The sequence below is a fragment of the Lampetra fluviatilis genome, chromosome 33 (genome assembly GCF_964198595.1).
Source record: "Lampetra fluviatilis chromosome 33, kcLamFluv1.1, whole genome shotgun sequence".
Lineage (NCBI taxonomy): Eukaryota > Metazoa > Chordata > Hyperoartia > Petromyzontiformes > Petromyzontidae > Lampetra > Lampetra fluviatilis.
The window spans coordinates 9,487,629-9,511,160 of record NC_136307.1 but is presented as its reverse complement, the minus strand read 5'-3'; the positions used below and the strand labels follow the sequence as shown (position 1 = coordinate 9,511,160).

The 23,532-nt window shown below is 51.0% G+C and overlaps 1 protein-coding gene across 2 annotated transcripts; it reads left to right on the top strand.

Moving 5' to 3' along the window:
- The first annotated feature begins 247 nt into the window (after positions 1-247).
- Positions 248-22,528, top strand: LOC144944043 (solute carrier family 35 member F3-like). 2 transcript variants are annotated; one of them, XM_078872067.1, is made up of 9 exons: positions 248-501; positions 867-988; positions 1,944-2,065; positions 5,045-5,447; positions 10,441-10,660; positions 12,235-12,360; positions 14,145-14,334; positions 17,108-17,197; positions 20,056-22,528. In XM_078872067.1, exons 1-9 carry the CDS (start codon positions 487-489, stop codon positions 20,334-20,336), a joined length of 1,569 nt encoding a protein of 522 aa, XP_078728193.1. In that variant the 5' UTR covers positions 248-486; the 3' UTR covers positions 20,337-22,528. The 2 variants fall into 2 exon arrangements, with proteins under 2 accessions (XP_078728193.1, XP_078728194.1); XM_078872068.1 differs by lacking the exon at positions 248-501 and having other exon boundaries at positions 806-1,002.
- Positions 22,529-23,532: the final 1,004 nt, after the last annotated feature.

Sequence of the window (23,532 nt, the reverse complement as noted above, 5' to 3'; positions counted from 1 at the left end):
CCACCTCCCTCCCCGCAGGTGGTGACTGAACGCGTGAATCCCCTGGGCAGGTGGGATCGACGACATAGAGCCTCTGATGTTGAACGCGCGGCGCTCGGATGAATGGGAACAGCAGCGAGACGGGGCAGTGAGAATGAGAGGGGCGGGAGAAGGAGTCGGGGGGAGGTGGGGGTATGAGAGAGTAGAGAGATAATGAGCGTGGTAGAGAGTTGGGGGGGGGGGAGAAGAGAATTCGGGAGTGTGCCGAGAGAGATAATGAGAGAATGAAAGTGGAGCAGAGAGAGAGAGAGTGTGCGGGAGTGGGGGAGAGATAGGGTATAGTGGGCGAAAGAGGCGAGCAAGAGAGTAAATGAATGAGAGAGGGTCGATATATAAACATGAGAGAGTGGATAGAGATGGTGTGTGCGTGTGTGCGTGTGGACGAGGAAATGGGATGGGAGAGTGGTTGAGAGTGGAGAGCAGAGAGGAGAGAGAGCGAATTGAGGGATGAGAGATACTGGAGTGAGTATTGAACAGGTGTAGTCTCGAGACATCGAGGAGAGTTAATTAGAGCGAATGAGAGAGAGAGAGAACGATATGATAGAGTGGAGCGGAGAGAGATAATGTGGAAGAGAGAGAGTCGGGAGAAGAGTGGAAGGAGAGTAGAGATCAGGAGGAGAGAGAGAGAGAGAGCGCGCGCAGGGGAGCATGAACGACAGCGAAAAGGAAGAGAGAGAGAGAAAGCGTGGAGAGAGATTGAATGAGAGAGTGGGGGGGAGAGTAGAGAGAGGGAGTGGAGAGAGAGAGGGGGGCGATGTTTGGATGATGCCACCGGGCCGTCTCGAATCTCACTGCCGCCCCAAATATTTTCTTCTCCGCGTTGGCAGCGAGAAGCGGAGACCCGGGCAGAGCCGTGGAGGCGAACTCCGACTGCGCTGAGCGCCAAGCTGCGTGGATTGATGAGACACAGACGCCCGGGCAGCAGCAGCAGAAGCAGCGAGCGGCATCGGTGAAAAATCAAGGGTGCGCGTGTGGGCGCGTGTGTCTTCCGTGTGTGTTGTGTGTGTGGGGAGCGGTGGCGCAGTGGTTCAGAAACGTGCGTTTGGGAGTATTTGGCTGCTATAAATTGCCACGTGATGAGCCACTTCATTGAGCTATCATCTGTGGTCAGTGGGGCCTTACCGGATTATATATAGAGTGGTTCGCGTGCTGCGCTACGGACCCCGGCGACCCGGGTTCGATTCCCGCTCACGGCCAACACCAGTGACCATTATCTGAACCGGTCCTGGGCCTCCCCAAGGTCGACTCAGCCTCATATGAGTACCTGGTGCGGTGCGTAAAAACATCGCCACTGGGGAGGCAAAGGCGGCCGGGCGTGGTGCTGGCCACCCACCCCCTCGTGTGCCGTTCCGGCCTTCATATGTGCTCGCTAACGGCACTTGCCCCTACAGTCTGTTCAGGCTATATGGGGGATCTTTATCTTTTTTGTCTGTGTGTGTGTATGTGTGTATGTAAGTGTGTGTCAGTGTTTGGTTTTTTCGTCCTTCCCCCGGAACCTCCGATAAGCACGGTTGGCTACGCACGGTGCAAAAAAAGTTATACAAACATAGAGGATTTGCCTGTTCGCGTGTGTGTGGCGATGATGATGATAATACTGCAAAAGTAATGATACCACCGATACGATGTTTGCATGTTGAATTTCTTTCGCACCGTACGCGCGTGGGAAGGACAACAAATGTCGCGTGTGTATGAGCATGCGTGTCTCTGTGTGGATGTGTGTGTGTGTGTGCATGTTGCGTGTTTAACGTATGCGGTATGCGTGGTGTGTATATGTATTGTTGGTGTATGGTGCTCGCTAACAGCACTTGCCCCAACAGTCTGTTAAGGCTATACGGGGGATCTTTGTCGTGTGTGTGTGTGTGTGGATTGTGCGTTGTGGTCGGCGCGTGCGGGGTCCGCTGAAGGAGACGTGGAGCGGAATCGCGGCGCGGATCGCGGTGGAGCCGGAGGATGAAGAAGCGGTGTGCGCGCGTGGCTCCGCTCAGCGCGTGTCGAACCCCCGTGCTGAGCCTCACCCGCTCGCCAGGTGTGTGTGGTGCCAGGTGTGTGTGTGTGTCAGGTGTGTGTGTGTGTCAGGTGTGTGTGGTGTGTGTGTGTCAGATGTGTGTGTGTGTAAGGTGTGTGTGTGTAAGGTGTGTGTGCGGTGTGTGCCAGGTGTGTGTGGTGCCAGGTGTTTGTGTGTAAGGTGTGTGTGTGGTGTGCCATGTGTATGTGTGTGTGTGTCAGGTGTGTGGTGCCAGGTGTGTGGTGTGTGTGTGGTGCCAGGTGTATGTGTGCGTATGTCAGGTGTGTGTGTGTGGTGTGTGTGTGGTGCCAGGTGTGTGTGTGTGTCAGGTGTGTGGTGTGGGTGTGGTGCCAGGTGTGTGTGTGTGTGTCAGGTGCGTGGTGTGGGTGTGGTGCCAGGTGTGTGTCAGGTGCGTGTGTGTCGTTGTGAGTGCATCAGGTGTGTGTGTGTGTTAGGGATGTGTGTGTGTATGGTGCCAGGTGTGGTGTGTGTGATGTACCAGGTGTACCAGGCACACCACATACAGGAACCCTGCGACCCGAGTTAAAAATCAGAATCAGTATTCATCCTGGAGAAATCCCATGAGTTATGAAGCTAGTGGCGAGTATTTGAACCGGTCCTGGGCATCCCTTAGGTCGACTCAGCCTTAAATGAGTACTAGGTGCGGTGTGTAAAACATCAGCATTGGGGAGACAAAGGCGGCCGCGCGTGGTCGATGCCGCGTGCATATATGTGAGACACACACACACACACATGCATGTGCACACACGCACCTTGAATCGCAATGGATTTCATGTCAAGGTCCTCTGCCTCTAAGCGCCTTCATTACTCTAAGTGCTTCTGTCTCCTAATGATTTTATTTGAATGCCTAAATACTTATTCTGCTACTACAGCGATTTCGTGCATTCGTTCGTGATGTCATCCAGGGGCATTCAACGCGCGTTTATTTATTTATTAACCAACACAAGGGACATTGCACAAAACGTCGCCGATTATATTTTTTCTCTCTTCAAGGCCGCAGTGTTGTTGTTGTTGTTGTTATTGACGAGTGCGTTGAGGTGTTGTTAATCATGCGTCTGCCAAACCAGCAGCAGCATCAACAACGCCATTAATTTGTTTAAGTTTGTTTTTGTAAGAGCGGCGGTACAGCAAACGATTCCGAGTTCAATGTCTTAGCCACGTCGATGATTTCATCAGTGGCAGGTGAGATCTAAAACCGACCGGAGCCGGGAATCGAACTCAGGTCGCCGGGTTCATAGCGTAGTGCGGTAACCGTTGCGCCACCGCTCCACCCCCCAGGTAGGTGCATAAATAAATACAATAACCTCATCACTCCAGTCATGAACACAGCCTTATTGCACAGAAGCGGTGGTGGCACAATCAGTGAGCCGATGGTCTCAGCCCGGTCACCGATGACTTGCATTGACACCCGCAGACTCGGAGAGATCCAAACGTATTCTCTGTTGACGTGACAGAATCAGAATGTTTATTTATCCCGGAGGAATCCGATGAGTTATGAAGCTCTTTCTTCACAGATGTCCAATAGGGGCGGGTGAGTAAAGTTACGACAACAAACAGTTTAAACAACGATCGGAGTGCAAAATATCGGAAAGGTAAGCAAAACCCAAAAAAATACAAACGTAAAAATAAATAAAACGTAAATCGGTACAAACAGCAAAAGTAATATTAGCGCGGTTGGCTACGTACGGTGCGAAAAAAGTTAAACACATGAAAAATAAGAATAGGTTTCACCCTTTCGTGCAAACACCAGATAGATTCCTTTTGCAAGGAATCAAGTCTGCATTAACCACACGAACTTGTGGTGAACATGCTAACAAAACATGCTGTGATCATATTTGCATTGGCCTACACCAGAGATAGCCTTCTTCACGGCCTAGTCTCACCACCAGTGTAAGACACAGAGAACGCCACGTGACGAACGATACACAGACAATGCACGTGTCAGAGCATTTATAGCTCTGGTTGAGCAGCTATATCATGGGACCTTTTTTTGGCAGGATTGCAAGAAAGGGTAAAACCTGTTCTTATTTTCAACATACACGAATGCGGACGTTAGCGAACTGTGCTATGAACACTGAGTGTGATTCCCAGTCCACCAAGGCCGAACTTCCCACAGTGGTGAAGTAACAGCCGAACACCGCTCTGTGACTGACACGTGGTGGAGAGGTCAACTTCCGTGACCTTTCCGTGATTGACTGCCACGTTCGTCCCCACTCCTCGGCCGTGATCCTCACCGCAGGTTACCGAACCCTCAATGATGGTGGCGTCATCTCTCACTCGATGTACAGGGTGCTTCAAAAACATGTTAACGCTTCTGAGAATTTGCAACAATACCACGAAAATGTGCTGCCTCCGAGCTCTGGAGACCCCCCTGGAGAAGATTCCAGGCACGCGTTGACAATGATGGCGAACAAGTGTAGACTCTTTGACTTTTTGAAGCCATAAACATACATTAGGTATCATGTCACAGTGTATTACCCGTTCTTTTTCCATTAAAAACGATAGTCCCATATAAGTGTTAACTTTGTTTTGAAGCACCCTGTATTCCCGGGAGGATACAATAGGCATGCTCGGAGTAGGGATCGTGTGCGTGTTGAACTTCTTTGGCACCGTACGTAGCCATCCGTGCTAATCGGAGGTGCGGGGGGAAGGACAACAAACTAAACACAAAAACAGTTCTAAATAAATTAGTTTCCAATAGAGATGATTTCAAAGTGCATAGCTCCAGTGGCTTCCAAATATCGGAAGGAAGAGCGTTCCAGATAGCCGCAGAAGTGCATCTGAAAGCGCGCGATGCCTCCACACACATTGCTGCTGCTGCTGCCATCACCACGCACAAGAACAGAACGGCAATGTCGGGCACAACTCGGGCGAGACGGATGCGGCGTGGCCGAATGTATCCCGGTGGAACGGCGTTGCTCGCCGGGCTGTTGCGGCGAGAACGCCGCGCGTCGTTCACAACGGATCGCGTTTGCGCAGACCTCGAATCGAGCCCCAAAGAACCCGCGGCGGCGGCGGCGGCTGCGGCGGCGACGACGAACGACCCCGAGACCGACTCGAACGGCAACGCCGTCCCACGCGTGGACCCCGCGGAGGGACCCGCGGGCTGGCGCTCGGTGCTCCGGCGCCTGGCCTGGGGGCTCCTCCTGCTGCCGGCGGTGACCGCCAGCTGGGCGGGCGTCTCGCAGATGAACCGCGTGGCCGCGCCGCGAGGAGCGGTCCCCACGGTCCTCACGGTCCCCACGGTGGCCGCGGCCCCCGCGACGCCCTTCCTCGCCGCCTGGTTCGCAGCCACTTGGAACGTGGCCGTGTTCCCCGCGTACTGCCTGTGCCACGCGGCGTGCGGCGCCGACGGGACGAGGGGCACGCTCCAGACGCTCAGGTGAGACGTCAGATTTTGGAGGCGGACGGGCGGGAGGGGGTGTGGGGTTCCAGATGTTTCGAACGCGGAGATGGTGCGAGGTGGATTGTTGCTCCGACGGGTATGCGATACGGGACCCCCGTAGATAATCGACGGTGAATATTTTCCGGGTCGCTCGTGAATTTTAATAAGCGGCACGCGATGACCGGTCGCCACGGCCATGGCGAGAGGTACATTGGACGTGGTGTGCCGAGTGCGGTACCAGCATCGACGTGAGAGCACATGGAGTGCAGCACAACGATGTGTTCGCTTCACACTGCCCTCTGCTCCGTGTCATGTAGCCCCCAACAGCAAGCTGTATTCACGCTGCTCGCCCAACCTGGAACTGTCCAGGCTCACACCTGCTTAGCTCCAGAGATCTGACGAGGCACCGCGGACGCATTCCCTGCCACCATCACTTTGCTGAAAATGTCCATTCACTCTTGACTTAACTTTTCGTGACTGCAGGAATTCATATTCTTTGGTTCTTTCGGTAAATTCAACCTGTTAATGTGACATCCGAGAGCCGACGCCACGGGGAATAAATAAATTCCAACATCGGAAGGTGGCAGGATGGGAACATCACAGCCAGTTAAGACTTAAACTGGTTGATAACGTCCTTCCAATGATTACTAAGTTTGTACCCATCTTCTCCGTTGAAGTTGTGTCTGTGTCCGTATATGTGGATGGCTTCATGAACGAATCTTTGTCGATAGCCAGTGGGTTTGCAAAGTACTTTCGTCTTAGAGAAATCAATATCGTGTTAGTCCACTGCATTAACAATGATCACCCACGGCCAAGGAATTGGTCCTACCGTGTTTCAAATCTGCCTTGTGTTCACGAACACGGTCCGAGACATGTCGCTTAGTTTCACCAATGTAACTCCTGCCGCAGACACAACTTAGTTTGTAGACACCGGGGTATTGCATGTCAGGGATCAGATCCTTCACAGATGGGAATAGATTTCGATTTAAAGCTTTCGTGACTGCAGGGATTCATATTCTTGGTTCTTTCGGCAAAGTCACGTAGAAGGGAAATTATAAAAATAAAATATATTTTATTATTATTTTATTATTTCCCTTCCAGGTTCGATTTAACACAGTATAACTCTCGGACTACTGTACACCCTATAAAACAGTCTGCATTCAGCAGATTCCCTCCTCTTTCCCCCTGATGACGATCGTTTGTGTTGTGATCGAAACGTCGCAGTTTTTTGTCATTTTCTTTGAACCATCTACGCGACTTTACCGAAAAACCCAAAGAAAATGACAATTAACTGTCAAATAACCTCGTGCTGTGCGCACACAACCGTGGGGAAGAATCGAGTTTTGTTGCAACTCGTCGGCCAACTGATGCCTCTATCCCAGCGGTCCTCGGGTGTCTCTGGAACGGCAATCGCCCCCAATTGAGGCCCACACAACTAAGCCTACTAATGCCACACCACGACGGGGAGATCCACGTGTCCACACCTCGAGTCAACGCTCCTCCGATGAGCGCTGTGGGCTACGTACGGTGCAAAAATTAAGTTCAACGCGCACACATACACACAAGGCGGCGTTAGCACGGCGTTTGTTCGTTAGCTTCACGGCGTTGCACGAGCGCGTTTTTGTTTTTGTGTCGCCGCAAAGTGGCGCCGGCGTTCCCGGCGGACAATCGAAATTTCTCCCGCACGGTATCCACGCCGCAGTCTCGGCGTCGTCACCCGGAAGCGTCGTGACCCACCGGTTGAGAGCGGCAGCCCAAGCGGCCGGTACAGTAATTAATTGTCGGCTTAAGCCCCGGGTAATTGAGTAGTTAATTATTTATTATTCTCATTTCATCCACAGACGGCTTAACGGTGCGGGATGACCCCCGTCATTGAGAAGTGGCTGAAGTAAACGTCGCATCGCTGGGCTTAAAGCCGTCTTCTCCCCACCGTCTGGTTTTCACGGAGCAATCCGTGAAGCGGGCCGGGGATAATCTGGATCGGATTTCTTTCCCAAGTCGTTTTTCCGCTTTGCAACGCGACCCCTTTCTTTCGATTTGATTTCAGATGTTCACTTACGTAAAACAAAAAAAAACCCGGTTGTGATCGACGCGTGGACGGGTGGCTCAGAGGTCATCGCGTCGAGCCGGCACTGCTGAGGTGCCTGGTTTGAATGCGGGTGGCAGCCACAAACTGCGATTAAACCCTGATCTCAAGATGGTTTGTGTGTGTGTTGAACTTCTTTCGCACCGTACGTAGCCAACCGTGCGGGGGAAGGACAATAAACTAAACACAAAAAAGTAGTTTTAAAAGAAATTAGTTTTCAATCGAGATTATGTAAAAGTGCATAGCTCCAGTGGCTTCCTAATATTGGAACGAAGAGCGTTCTAGACGGCCGTAGAAGCGCATCTGAAAGTGCGCGATGCAGTGACCGTCTGTGTTCGATGGCCAGCCAAAAGATGCTGCGAGGATTACCGTATGGGCTATGGGTTGGAGCCCATAGCCTAATACAGAGAAACCCATAGACTCGCATAGACTTACAGGGAGATCCGCGGACGCAGATAGGGAACCCTGTAACACTTGCAAAGATGTACTTCGTTGTGATTGAACGCAATTTTCGAGTGTAGTGAATTGACGGTCACAGCCCGGTCACCGATGACTTGCATGGAGACCCACAGACTCGGGAGAGATCTTTGTTCACGTGACAGAATCAGATTTACAGTAGCGGCGCGGGGCAAGAACTTTACAACAACAAGCACTACAACACGATAGTAGACACCAATACAATTCGGGGATTCTTATATTTTGTATAGACTTTAAATAAATAAAAAGCTCACGATTGCCATACTCGTGGTGTCATGCTGGCCCCAATGGAAACTCACCAGAGACAGTGTTCCCCTTCATGGTCTAAACACGATTCATATCTAATAATCAGAATAAATTACGTATTTATCCAGTCGCGCTGAGCCGCAGGTCCTTTTTCCAGCAAGGTCCTGCTGCTGCTGCTAGAGTGGGGGTTATTTATTTATTTAAAGATGTGTTCAGCCAATTAATGATGAGTTGTGTTTATTGTACAAAGTGGAATGAAACCGGAGCACCCGGAGAAAACCCACGACTCGTGCGAGAGGAGACAGCGCTCCATCCCCGTAGAGATGGCAACAGATGGTTATTAGTCCACTTGCTGTACTGCCTTACCATGGCGAATCAAGACGCCCTACGGAAAGGGAGTTTCACCACAACATCAGTGCGGTGGTGACCCAGCAACCCTCGATGCTGCCCCCACAGCGCTGGGTCACAGGCGCGCGCCACCCCAGTCCACTCCCGGGTGAAGGTTGAATGAAGGTTGTTTGACCATACGTCGCCACGCTGGTCAGCGTGGATTCATGACAGGGATTGGGGGTGTGCCAACACCGGTTCGGACATCACGTGACACTGATGTTAGCCGTGGCTGCGAGTCGAACTCAGGGAAGCACACGAGGTTCAGAGGCACCAGCGCTCCCCGGGGTCTGTGATTTAGGGGGAGCTGTGTGGTTCGAACTGATGCTTCTGGGGTGGTCCTGCATAAGTTCAAATCCCGGTCGGGGGTGTTGGAGGATAGGTGGCGCGGCCTCTCTCATCTCTCGGCGATCGATCAAATGAGCGACACCGCTTTCATGGGAAGTAATCAATCAATGAGTCGACCTCGTTTATGAAGAGGTGAGAGTCACGGAGACAGAGGGCTGTTTTGCGTGGCAGAGAGAGCGCTGCGCAGTGCACACAATACGACTATTATTCTATTATTATCAAGACTATTATTAAGCTTTAAATCAAAATTTACTATTATTCTTATTTCGTACGGCTGATGGTGTAGATGCAGAGCAACGACTTCAATTTTACATTCAGGTGGTCAAGCCAGACGACCGCGTCAGGGGCAGCGGAGTGCATCCATGTGATGTCACCAAAGTCATTATAATAGTCCAGCGTGCAAAGCAAACACAACCATTAAACACGAATCTGAACAAAATAGCCGAGTCGTCGGCAGGAAATGTGAATGTAACGTGAAAAATAACACGTCCTAAACAAATCAATCATAATCATAGCAGCACCAATTAAAGAGATGGCGGCGGCAATGTGAGGTGCCTTCATCTAGCAGGGGACAGACCACAGCTGGACATGTTGGTGACCACAACAAGGTGTGACCCCCCCCGCCCGCCCGCTCCTCGATGCTGCGTCGCTGGCGACCCCCCACCAAAAATGTGTCAATATTCGACCAACAGCCGTCACTGTTTGCGTCGTTCTGAACAATTCGGCTGCATATTTGTTTGGCGCCAGGTGCCCAGTGCCCACCACAGGAGGAGCGCCTGGTGCCTAGAGGGCCCGGTGCCCAGTGCCTGGTGCCCGGTGCTTGGTGCCCAGTGGCTCGCATCCCGAGCCCAGCGCCACGTAGCAAGGGCGTTCGGTGCCTGGTGCATGGGTGGAAAAAAACGATTTTTGCAGCGGCAGGCATCGTTTTTTTTAAATACAATTAACCCCGATTTCGGGGAATTAAAACCTGGTTTAATGAATACGAAACTCTGATCCAAGGCTTAGGCTGCTTCCTCGTCGGTGCTGCTATCGTACTCGGGGGGGCCGTCGGGCACGGGGTAGTCGTAGAATGCGGCGGGCAGGTTGGTCTTGATGAACACGAGCTTCTCCACAATCGTGGGCGCCAGTGAGTTCCTTCGCTTGGAATGGATGAAGCCCATCGTTGAGAAGCTGGCGAAGTGCGGTTCTGCAATTAGAACCAATTAAACCGGATTCCTCCCAATCTCAGATTATCGGGTTTAATATTAGAAGACGATTGTAAAAAACCCGACTGTGCCACCCTTGGCCTGGTGCCCAATGCCCGGCTCCCAGTGCCCACCCCAAGAGGGGGGGTGCGCAGTGTTCCCCGGTGTCCGCCACAGGGGAGGCGCACGGGTGCGGCCACATCCCGCGCGCGTTCCAACACCGGCACCGACCGCCGCTCCCGTTCCGCGCGCGCGCCACCAGGGCGTGCGGCCGCCTGTTTGGCGACGGCGGCGTGGGCGTGAGGCCGCTGCTGCAGACCGTGCTGCCCTTCTCGCTGCTGTGGACGGGCGCCACGTACCTGTACCTGCTCGCGCTGGCGCGCATCGCGCCCACGGACGCCGCGGCGCTCTTCTGCTGCAACAAAGCGTTCGTCTTCCTGCTCTCGTGGATCGTCCTCAACGACCGCTTCATGGGCGTGCGGGTGCGTGCGTGTGTGTGTGCGGGTGCGTGCGTGCGTGAGTATGCGTGCGTGTGTGTGTGCGTGCGGGTGCGTGCGTGCGTGTGTGTGTGCGTGCGTGAGTGTGCGTGCGTGCGTGTGTGAGTGTGCGTGCGTGTGTGAGTGAGTGTGCGTGCGCATGCGTGTGTGTGCGCGTGCGTGCGTGTGTGTGCGGGTGCGTGAGTGTGCGTGCGTGAGTGAGTGTGCGTGCGCGTGCGTGCGTGTGTGTGTGCGTGTGTGTGTGCGGGTGCGTGTGTGTGCGTGCGTGAGTGAGTGTGCGTGGGCGTGCGTGTGTCCGGACAGCCCGGCCGGCCGAGTCGGCTCCATCGCGAGTCGCAAATCCGCGATCGTAATGACTGCAACCGCGGTCGCAACCGTGACGACAACAACAACAACGGCCATTCGCCAATTTAGTGGCGGTGTCGACACCGCGGCGCCTGTGCCAGGCTAAGTGCACGTCAAGGCCACGTGAAGTGTCGAACGCCCGCCGGCAGGAGGTCACGGGGCAGACCCAGCAGGTGTCATGGGGTTGACTGGCTGAGATGAGTGGCAGATGCGCCGCCTGTGCACCCGACTATGCCAACACAACCACAACTGCAATTACCACCGCGATTATGACTAACAAAGACAAAAATCATTCGTATAGCACACAAGATAAAGATCCCCCATATAGCCTGAACAGACTGTTGGGGCAAGTGCTGTTAGCGAGCACCTATGAAGGCCGGAACGGCACACGAGGGGATGGGTGGCCAGCACCACGCCCGGCAGCCTTTGTCTCCCCAGTGGCGATGTTTTTTACGCACCGCACCAGGTACTCGTTTGAGGCTGAGTCGACCTAGGGGAGGCCCAGGACCGGTTCAGACAATCGTCACTGATGTTGGCCATGAGCGAGAATCGAACTCGGGTGGGCAGGTTCGTAGCGCAGCGCGCTACCCCCACAATCGCAACCGCGATCACGACCGCGATCACGACTAGAATCGCGATCACAATCACGGCCATCACCACGATTTTCATGACAACCGCGATCACGAATCGCGATCACAACAACGATCACCACCGGTATTACGACTACAACCGCGCTCATGACTGCAACCGTGATTTACAACCACAATCATCGCCACAACCGCGGACACAATTGGGACGATCCTGACCACAACCGCGATCTTCTTCACAGGAGGGGAGGGGGGGTAGCAAACAAACTCAGTGGGGTGTGGGGGATGTTACCGGACATAGTCGGCAACACAAATGGTGAACGCTATACGGAATGAAGGGGGTGGGGGGGGGCTGAGACCGCTGAAGTGAGGTTGGGGGGGGGGGGGTCTTGGCTGTGGTCGTTGCAAGCACTGCTGCTGTGTGTGCGATCGCTGTGGCGGTTGTGATCGCGGTTGTGATCGTGGTTGTGGTTATTATCGTGGTTGTGATTGTGGATGTGGTTGTGATCGTTGATGTGGTTGTGATCGTGGTTGTGATCGTGGTTGTGGCTATGATCGTGGTTGCGATCGTAGCTATCATCGTGGTTGTGGCTATGATCGTGGTTGTGATCGTGGTCGCGGTTGCAGATCGTGGCGGCGATCCTCGCCATCTCGGGCATCGTGATGACCGCGTACGCGGACGGCTTCCGCGGCGACTCCATCATCGGCGTGGCTTTGGCCGTGTGCGCCGCCTCTGCCTCTGCCTTCTACAAGGTGCGGGGCCCCCCCTCACCGGGACCCCCCTCACCGGGGCCTCGACTCGCCGTGCTCCCACGTGACCACCACCAACACCACCACCACCGTCGCGCGCTCTCGGATGCGCTTCCGCAGGCCGTCTGGAACGCTCTTCCTGTCCGATATTAGGAAGTCACCGGGAGCTACGCACGTTAAAATCATCATCTAAATTGACAAACTCATTTTTTGTCAAAAAAAATTACGTGTGTTTAGTTTTCTTGCCCTTCCCCCGCACCAACGATTCGTACGGTTGGCTAGGTACGGTGCGAAATAAGTATGATATACTTATGTAGTGACCCATTCTATGTCACTACACATACATCCACTGGTGAGCAGAGCCATGCCGGTCTGGGCCAGTCCATTAACATTGCCCAGTAAGTATCCGTGTATTGCCCCAACGCTTAAAGAGCCTCGTCGCTTCGTAGCCTCGGTGCCTTGAACCACAGCCTCACCAATTAACCCAGAGCTCGGCAAACCAGCGGCCATTCACACGTGTATTGTGACTCTGGGAATATTTAGTTTTCTTTTTCCGAATCCTATTTTTTTTTAAATGCCTGTTATTGTTATTTTGGTTGCCGACCCCTGACCTAACCCGAACCAGAGCCAACCATACTCTAAGATAAGCCCCCCCCCTCCTCCTCCTTAACGTGTATTTAAGAGCTTGCCTCTTGGAATTTTGCCTCACTTGATACAGTAATTTTAGCCGTGACGGTCCCACCTGATGACGGAGACTTGTGTTGCCTCCGAAACGTCGTGATTTATTATTTTATTTATATTACTATTTCTATTATCTTTATTATTTATTTTTACCTACGTGACTTTACCAAAATAAATCCTAAGAGTATGAATCCTTGCAGTCACGAAAGCTTCAAATTTAGAATCAGAGCCAACCTTCATCTCGCACCAACGCTACCCCGAACCACGCTCGCCAACATCTCCTCGTACGAGCCCATCTCCTCACCCCGTGGCGCTCTCTGCTTCACCCATCCCCCCCTCTTCACCTCTTGTGGACACGACACGTTTGGTGTCCACTGCTCCACGTGACCTCAATGCTTGAGGACGACTGTACCTCCCCCCTGCCGTGGGCTCACCCCTTCGCCCCCCCCCCTCCCCATCCACCCACCTCCACGTATTCCTCCTCCTGCTCTCATCCGATCACCTCCTACCATCTCCCATCCTCCTATTCCTCCTCCTCCTCTCTTACCTACACCCTCAATCGTCTCATCTACCCATATGCCTCCTCCTCTGATCCCATTTCCTCCTCCCAAGTGCCGTCTCATCCTGATATCCCATTTTCCTTGCCCCCCCCCTCACCTATTCATCTTCATCTCATCCTATCTCCTCCCATGCCCCATCTTATTCTCCTATTCTTCTTCCTCCTTTCCCAAATATTCTCCTCCCCATGTCCTCCTCCTCCATCACTCATCCCATCTCCTCCTCCACCCTCCTTCACCGCCCCTCGCCCCACCTTTCTCCCCCCACCCCCTCCCCCCACCTTTCTCCCCCACCCCCTCCCCCCACCTTTCTCCCCCCACCCCCTCCCCCCACCTTTCTCCCCCCACCCCCTCCCCCCACTTTTCTCCCCCCACCCCCTCCCCCCACCTTCCTCCCCCCACCCCCTCCCCCCACCTTTCTCTCCCCACCCCCTCCCCCCACCTTTCTCCCCCCACCCCCTCCCCCCACCTTTCTCCCCCCACCCCCTCCCCCCACCTTTCTCCCCCCACCCCCTCCCCCCACCTTTTTCCCCCCACCCGCTCCCCCAGGTGCTCTTTAAGAAGGTGCTGGGGAGCGCCCGTCTGGGCGAGGCCGCCCTCTTCCTGTCGGCGCTGGGCCTCGTGAACGCCGCGCTCGTCTCGTCCGCGTGCGCCGCGCTGCACTACTCGGGCCTCGAGCGGTGGCCGCACGGCGCCTCCGCGTGGGGCAACCTCTGCGCCACCGCGGCGCTGATCCTGAGTACGTGGGCGGGGGGGCGGGGCACAAGACCCCCCACCCACCCACCACCCACTCGCTGCCTGCTGATGTTGCTGCTGCGATTGCTGCTGCTGATAATTATGATGATTCATCTCATAGTGCTTTTGCTGACGATGAGTTATCCTTTACACCATTGGGACCTCATTTGACAGAAGAAGAAATATGATAATTGGTTTTTTACCCTTTTATCTGGCAACAAAACTGACACTTTTTTTTTTACAAGGAGTCATGTTTGCATAGACCACAATACCTGCAGTCGTAATGCAAACAAAAAACACAACTCTGATAATGTATGCACTGTCCTTGAAGTTGATTGGTCCACACCCGAGACAGCTTTTCTTAGAGCCTAGTCTCACATGGTGTTGGACCAGATGACGCCAAAAGGCGCGCCTTTTGGCGTCATCTGGTCCAACACCATGTGACTCCTTGTAAAAAAGGTGTCAGTTTTGTTGCCAGATAAAAGGGTAAAAAACCAATTATCATGAGTTATCCTTCTACTGCTGTCTGCTGATCGTACTGCTAATGATGATGCTGATTCACATGCTGTATGCTGTCGCGGATGATTCGCCTGCTGTTGCTGGTGATGATGATGATGAAGCAGCTATTTTCGTTGGGTTGCCACCTCTTAGGAACACAAATAAAACAGACGCATATCATGGAACTAAGGATGATAGCTCACAGTAGCTGCAGAAGGAAGGACTGCAGTACATAATCATTGTAGCGAGTGTAATGTTATTACAATTATTACCTAACTGACAGAAACCGGGCTTTTTATTGTACCGGGAATACTTACAGATTTCCCGAGACAGCTCCTTCAACTGAATGATGATGCTGGAGTAAAAACCAGGACAGGTGGCAACCCCAGGTCCGTGAGCCGTATGCAGCCAGTGGCTTGGTCGTACACGGCCTTTTGGCGTCATCTGGTCGAACACCTTATGAGACTAGGCTCGAAGAAAAGCTGTCTCTGGTGTGGACCAATCAATTTCAAGGACAATGCATACATTATCAGAGTGTGTTTTTTGTTTGCATTCTGACCGCAGGTATTGTGGTTAATGTAAACATGATTCCTGGTAAAAAGATTATTTATATGTCGCTGCAAGCTTCGTAGCTGCACTAATCAGGTACTAGAGGGGGGGTGGTATTTTGAATCTTGCAATGACAGTGGTTTTGACGGTGTGTGTGTGTGTTAATAGTTTAGAAAACAACGACTCATTCATATGCCTGTCTCTTTACATAAATATATATATATATTGTGCACAACCCCCCATAGGCCCCCATTGTTTTCTGGGGGTGAATAAATTCAGCAGCATTAATTCAGCTACAAGCAAACTCTCGACTGGTCTCAACAAAGAGTCTCTTCAGCATAGCCAGGCTCGCTTGTGAGTCGCCAGATATTTAACGGCAAGGACCCTTATCTTGAAGATACATTCGGTTTAACGTGTGGACTCTAACCAAATGTATTTAAAAGTCCTGTCCAGTGCTCCATAAAGAATATATCCCCAACCCTTGGTCTAGAGCATGAACACGTACAGCCCTGATAATTGGTGTTTTACCCTTCTATCTGGCAACAAAACTGACACCTTTTTTTTACAAGGAATCATGTTTGCATTGACCACAATATCTGCAGTCGGAATGCAAACCAAACACATAACTCTGACAATGTATGCACTGTCTTTGAAATTGAATGGTCCACACCGGAGACAGCTTTCTTTAGAGTCTCAAATGGTGTTGGACCAGATGACGCCAAAAGGCGCACAACTCAAGGACAATGAACCATCAGAGTATGAGAGCTCAGGGTAAGCATTTGCATTGACATGACTCCTTGTAAAAAAAGGTGTCAGTTTTGTTGCCAGATAAAAGGGTAAAACACCAATTATCATATTTTGTTACTGGCAAATGAGGTTCCAATGACGTACAGCCCTTTTGTCAATCCACTGCTGAATAAGGGCCTCACGCTGGCCATTGAGGACTGGCGGGGCAGTAAGGGTAGACGCCATCGCATCGAAAGTACTTAACAACAATTACACTGGTCAACAAAAAAAAAATTCTGGCCTGGACTTTTGCAGCTGTTTTAGACTAATTTCAGGGTGCTTATTCCAAATCTGATCTCAGATTTGCTCTATCACATCTCATTTTTATGCTATCGGCATACCCCATTTTCATTGATTTTACCCGAAATTAACTCTGTCACTTATGATTGCAAGTTGTTGCGAATCAGTGACTGCTTTAGTGTTAAAATATGGTGCTGTATTTTTAGGATAGTGTGTTTATAATATCATTTTATGTAGAAATCCACATTTATTTAATATTTTTCTTCTGTAGTTTTTATTGAAAATGCAATATTTGATATCTCAAAAACCTGATGTTATAGACAAAAACTGATGCCAGATTTGGAATCAGCACTCCAAAATTACCTTAAACCCGTTGGAATACCTTATGCCAGAAAAAGTGTGTTGACCAGTGTTATTGCAGCGCTGCCATCTGCCACCCATCACATAGTCCTGCATCAGCCTTCAACAACCTTGTGGTGTTGGCCCATCCACTTACTTACCAGTCTGAACACCTGCTTAGCCACCGCGTTCCGACGGAATTCATGGTGATTTTGCAACGGAAATTCATAATCTCGGCCATGCCACGTGTTGAATGAGCCTCATATCGTGCTCTCTATGAGTTCTCACCGAGTTATGTAACAAAAACAAACCTGGACTTCTCACCCTGCATCGTCGCTTGTCTTCCCCTCCGACTCCCCACGCAGTGTTCACGGCGCTCGTGAACTTCGGCGTGGCGCTCACCTACCCCAGCATCATCTCCCTCGGGGTCGTCCTCACAATCCCCCTCAACGCGGGTACAGCAGCATACAGCAAGCAGCATACAGCAAGCAGCAGACAGCAAGCAGCATCAGTATACAGCAAGCAGCATACAGCAAGCAGCATACAGCAAGCAGCATACAGCAAGCAGCATCAGTATACAGCAAGCAGCATACAGCAAGCAGCATACAGCAAGCAGCAGACAGCAAGCAGCATACAGCAAGCAGCAGACAGCAAGCAGCATACAGCAAGCAGCAGACAGCAAGCAGCATACAGCAAGCAGCATACAGCAAGCAGCAGACAGCAAGCAGCATACAGCAAGCAGCATACAGCAAGCAGCAGACAGCAAGCAGCATACAGCAAGCAGCAGACAGCAAGCAGCATACAGCAAGCAGCAGACAGCAAGCAGCATCAGCATACAGCAAGCAGCATACAGCAAGCAGCATCAGCATACAGCAAGCAGCAGCATACAGCAAGCAGCATACAGCAAGCAGCATCAGCATACAGCAAGCAGCAGCAGCAGCAAGCAGCATCAGCATACAGCAAGCAGCATCAGCATACAGCAAGCAGCATACAGCAAGCAGCATCAGCATACAGCAAGCAGCATACAGCAAGCAGCATCAGCATACAGCAAGCAGCATCAGCATACAGCAAGCAGCATACAGCAAGCAGCAGCAGCAGGCAGCAAGCATCAGCATACAGCAAGCAGCAGCAGCATACAGCAAGCAGCATACAACAAGCAGCAGCAGGCAGCAAGCATCAGCATACAGCAAGCAGCATACAACAAGCAGCAGCAGCAGACAGCAAGCAGCAGCAGCAAGCAGCATACAGCAAGCAGCAGCAGCATACAGCAAGCAGCATACAACAAGCAGCAGCAGCAGGCAGCAAGCATCAGCATACAGCAAGCAGCATACAACAAGCAGCAGCAGCAGACAGCAAGCAGCAGCAGCAAGCAGCATACAGCAAGCAGCAGCATACAGCAAGCAGCATACAGCAAGCAGCAGCAGCAGACAGCAAGCAGCAGCAGCAAGCAGCATACAGCAAGCAGCATACAGCAAGCAGCAGCAGCATACAGCAAGCAGCATACAGCAAGCAGCAGCAGACAGCAAGCATCAGCATACAGCAAGCAGCAGCAGCATACAGCAAGCATCAGCATACAGCAAGCAGCAGACAGCAAGCAGCAGCATACAGCAAGCAGCATACAGCAAGCAGCAGCAGCAGACAGCAAGCAGCAGCAGCAAGCAGCATACAGCAAGCAGCATACAACAAGCAGCAGCAGCAGACAGCAAGCAGCAGCAGCAAGCAGCATACAGCAAGCAGCAGCAGACAGCAAGCATCAGCATACAGCAAGCAGCAGCAGCAGACAGCAAGCATCAGCATACAGCAAGCATCAGCAGCAGACAGCAAGCATCAGCATACAGCAAGCAGCAGCAGCAGACAGCAAGCATCAGCATACAGCAAGCAGCAGACAGCAAGCATCAGACAGCAAGCAGCAGCAGACAGCAAGCATCAGCAAACAGCAAGCAGAATACAGCAAGCAGAATACAGCAAGCAACATACAGCAAGCAGCAGCAGACAGCAAGCAGAATACAGCAAGCAGACAGCAAGCATCAGCAGACAGCAAGCATCAGCAAACAGCAAGCAGAATACAGCAAGCAGAATACAGCAAGCAACATACAGCAAGCAGCAGACAGCAAGCATCAGACAGCAAGCAGCAGCAGACAGCAAGCAGCAGCAGCAGACAGCAAGCATCAGCAGACAGCAAGCAGAATACAGCAAGCAGAATACAGCAAGCAACATACAGCAAGCAGCAGCAGACAGCAAGCATCAGCATACAGCAAGCAGCAGCAGACAGCAAGCAGCAGCTGCAGACAGCAAGCATCAGCAGACAGCAAGCAGCATACAGCAAGCATCATACAGCAAGCAGCAGCAGACAGCAAGCATCAGCAGACAGCAAGCAGCATACAGCAAGCAGCATACAGCAAGCAGCAGACAGCAAGCATCAGCATACAGCAAGCAGCAGCAGACAGCAAGCAGCAGACAGCAAGCAGCATCATCATACAGCAAGCATCAGCATACAGCAAGCAGCAGCATACAGCAAGCAGCATCATCATACAGCAAGCATCAGCATACAGCAAGCATCAGCATACAGCAAGCAGCATCATCATACAGCAAGCAGCACACAACCCTGCTTGCTGCTTGATGCGTGGTGGTCATGTTGCAATTGCTACTGCTAATGTTGCTTATCATAATCAGGAAGGTCCTTTGCTTTAGTACCACACTCCACGGCAGGCGAATGACTTTGTGTTTATTTGTTATGCTTGTTTTAGCCCAGGAAACTCTATATATTCCGAATGAGAAAAAATCGCGGGTAAATCTATCGAATTTTACACATTTGTTGTTGCTGATGATGATGAATGTTTGTCTTCTATTCTTGTCATTGCTGCTGCTACCGCCTCTGCTGATGATGATTCCAGATCCTCCTCCCTTCTTTTTAAATCCTTTATATTAAGTTCACTTGCTTGCTTGCGCGCTTACGACCGTGCAAATCTTTCGGTCGTTTTTAACCCACTTCCCGTGATCCAATCGAGCTGACATTTTCCACACATACTCGTTGTGCGTGACAATTAATTTTCGTGAAAATTTTTTCCAAGATTTTACACTTTTTATGACAAAAATATTATATTTAATTACCAATTGCTTAATGGTGCAATGCAATCATCTGACCCATAGGTGGCAGCCATCTCAAGCCAGAGGACGAGATGACTCTAGCCGCCACGCATATAAAGGATTTATAGTGAAAAACTTTGTTTTTACGGGTTATACTTATTTCTGCTGCCGATGCTCACCCTCTTCTTCCGCTGCTGCTGATTCTCTTCCTCCTCCTCCACCACAGCGCTTGACGTGCGTCGAGGGGACACCACCCTCGGCGCAATCCGCCTCGCGGCCATGGGAGTCATCGTGAGCGCGTTCCTGCTCCTGCTGCTGCCCGACTACTGGGACGAGGATGCGCTGGAACTCGCCACCGCTGTGCGGGGCCGCCTGCTCAGCCCCTGGGCGCCAGAACCGCGCGAACAGCCTCCGACCGACGAGGGACTTTGCCTCGGCGCCGGTCCTGGGAACGCGACACAATCAGACCCCCCGGCTCTCGTGCTGGTGGCCAGTGGGCAGCAGTAGCAGCAGAGAGCGAACAACAACAGCAACAGAAAACGAAAACTGAAAATTGATCAAGATGTGAAAATGGGTGGCATGCCGAAGTAGAGCAGAGTTAAGTGGCTCGTTGATACGTTGGTTAGGGTTAGGGCTAGTGGTTGTGTTCCCTGCTTAGATGGGGTTAAGAGTAAGGCTTGCACGAGTGGCTGGTTTTGGCTATTACTCGTGCTTTGTTTCATCGTTGGTTACGGCAAACTGGATAGTTGGTTAGAGTTTGTGGGATGGTCAGGTTGGAGAGTTGGTTAGCGTCAGGGGCAGGGCTGTTTTCAGTGATTGGTTGTATAGTTGGTAAGATTACTCGTGGCGAACTGACTAGTTACTTAGATATTCTTGGTTCTTTCGGTAAAGTCACGTAGAAGGGAAATAATAAAAGAATAAAAATAAAACAATGCAATTCTCACGACGTTTCGATTGCAACACAAGCAATCATCATCAGGTGTGAAAACGACAGCATGATGATGATTGCTTGTGCTGCAATTGAAACGTCGTGAGAATGTTATTGTTTTATTTTTATTATTGTATTATTTCCCTTCTACGTGACTTTACCAAAATAACCAAGAATATGAATCCCTGCAGTCACGAAAGCTTTAAATCGAAATGTATAGTTACTTAGAGTAGGTGGCATGGTCAGGTTGGGTAGCTGGCTAGAGTTTTGGCATGGCTAGGATTGTGTGTTCGGGTTAGAGTTTGGTTGCACGGTGTGTTATGGCCATATACTGTACCAGTAGCTCGTCCTTACCATCACAACTTTTGTATCTTTCAGCTTTTATGTTCACTTTTCGTTCCTGGTGGTTTTGAGTCGTGGGGGGTAATGTCTCACTGAATATTTTCAGGGTCACTAATAGATTGGAGTTAAGGGCGTGGCTAGTAGCAACATTTCCTAGCGGGAGGGATACTGGACTACTAGGACGTGGATTAGCAGGGTTGGCTACGTACGGTGTGAAAGAAGTTCAACATACGTACATTAACTAACCATTTTTTTATTTTACCAGGTAAGGCCCAATTAGCTATATAGCTCCATCTTGAGTTGAAGCTTTCGTGACTGCAGGAATCCATACTCTTTGGTTCTTCCGGTAAAGTCACGTAGGTAGAAAAAATAATAGATCACGACGTTTCGAGCGCAACACAAGCAATCGTCATCAGGTGAGATGACTACAGCAAGAAAACTGCTGAAGTAGGCGTATATATATATAGCTCTTTGAGAAGCGACCTGGCCACAAATGATAGATCAACCAGTTGCGTATCATGTGGAAATGTATGGCAGCCAAATACTCTAACCGCTTGTTTCTAAATGTGAAGGGAAAACCCAGAGGACCCGGAGAAAAATCCACGCGACCACGGGGAGAACATGCAAACTTCAAATATACAGCAAGCGTCAAGGGTCGGGATCGAACCCACGACCTCCTATATACCAGGCGAGGTAGTTAACATCTCGCCACCACGGTGCCCCAATACATATGGGACGTGGTGTGCCAGAGGCAGAATTATTTTTGTGGTCGCCGATTTGGATGGATAAAGCTAAAGTTAAGCCCTGGCAATAACAATAACACTGGTCAACACACTTTTTCTGACATAGGGTATTCCAACTGTTTTAAGGTAATTTTGGGGTGCTGATTCCAAATCTGGCATCAGTTTGTGACGTCATATTTGAGGGGGGGTCTGACTTTTTGTGACGCCGTGTGACGACGGGGGGGGGGGGGGTCAAAAATCGTCCAAAATCACGTGATGTCATTTATGGACGGCCCCTAAACGACGCCACTGGGGAGACAAAGGCGGCCGGGCGTGGTATTGGCCACCCCACCGTCGTGTGCCGTGCCAGCCTTCATAGGTGCTCGCTAACAGCACTTTCTGCTGCAGTCTGTTAATGCTACACGAGGGATCTTTAATCTTTGGTGCCGACATCGCTCGTCACTGATGTTTGCCGTGGCCGAGAATCAAACCCAGATCGCAGTGCGGGAATGACTGCATCACCGCACCCCCTAGTGAACGTCAATGGATAACGCAGTGTTTTTTTCATAAATATGCGTTAAAATAGGATATTGTATTTTCTGCGCTGTATGTAGATACGAAATGAATTCAATCGATTTAAATTATTTTGTGTTAAATGTTTGCCTAAGCGACAGAGTTTGTGGTATTTTATCTTTGGAATAAAATAAAGTTTGTTTCTGATTGGTCTTCATTATTTGTGTTCATCCTTAATAGTTTTATTTTTTAGCCAAACCATTGTTTCTTGTATTTAATATTTTTCTTCGGATCGTGCGAGAAAAACAAACACATTGGTTAACGTCTTATTGGTTCACGCTTCTAAAAGGTGTATACTTCCTTTATACATGTATTTTTTTCATCTCAATGGGTTCTTCTCTTATAACTATAAAAAAAATACTTGAGACTTTGTAGTAGAACGAAGAAAAATGGAGAGTACAATTATAACAATCACATATTCATTCCACAGAATTAAAAACCTTGGTAAAATCATTAAAATAAAAATGTTTAATAACAATCATTACAAAAAATTACTAAATGTATGCTTCTCCATTCTCCCATGGGGAAGCAAAATGCTTCTTCATGGAATAAATAAAAGGTGACCTTAGTAAATTTAAACAACAAAATAGTTAATAATGAAAATGAGTGTTGTTATAACAATTTTATTGTTTATATTTATTTTAAGTTGCGCATTTTGATGTGACGTCACATTTCTCCAACCCCCCTCCCCCCGTCGTCACACATCGTCACAAATGTCTGATCCCCCCCCGCCCGAGGTGCGTGACGTCATTTATGGACGGCCCCTATGCATTCCCCATCGTCTCTCACGTACGATATAAATTTCACACTTTCATAAATCACCGTACCCCCCTCGCCCGCCCGCCCGCCTCCTGGTTGAGAACCCACTGCTCTAGAGCTCGCTCCAGCTTTGGGGGGTTGAGCCTTCTGCCAGCAGTGACGTTTACAAAGCAATTGCAGGGCTGCGCCTTGTACCACCTTCGAGTGGGGGAGGGAGGGAAGGGGGGTCGATTGTGGGGAGGGTGAGGGTCGAGTGGAGGAGGGTGGGTGGGGGTCGAGTGGGGGAGGGTGGGTGGGGGTCGAGTGGGGGAGGGTGGGTGGGGGTCGAGTGGGGGTGGGTGGGGGTCGAGTGGGGGAGGGTGGGGGTCCAGTGGGGGAG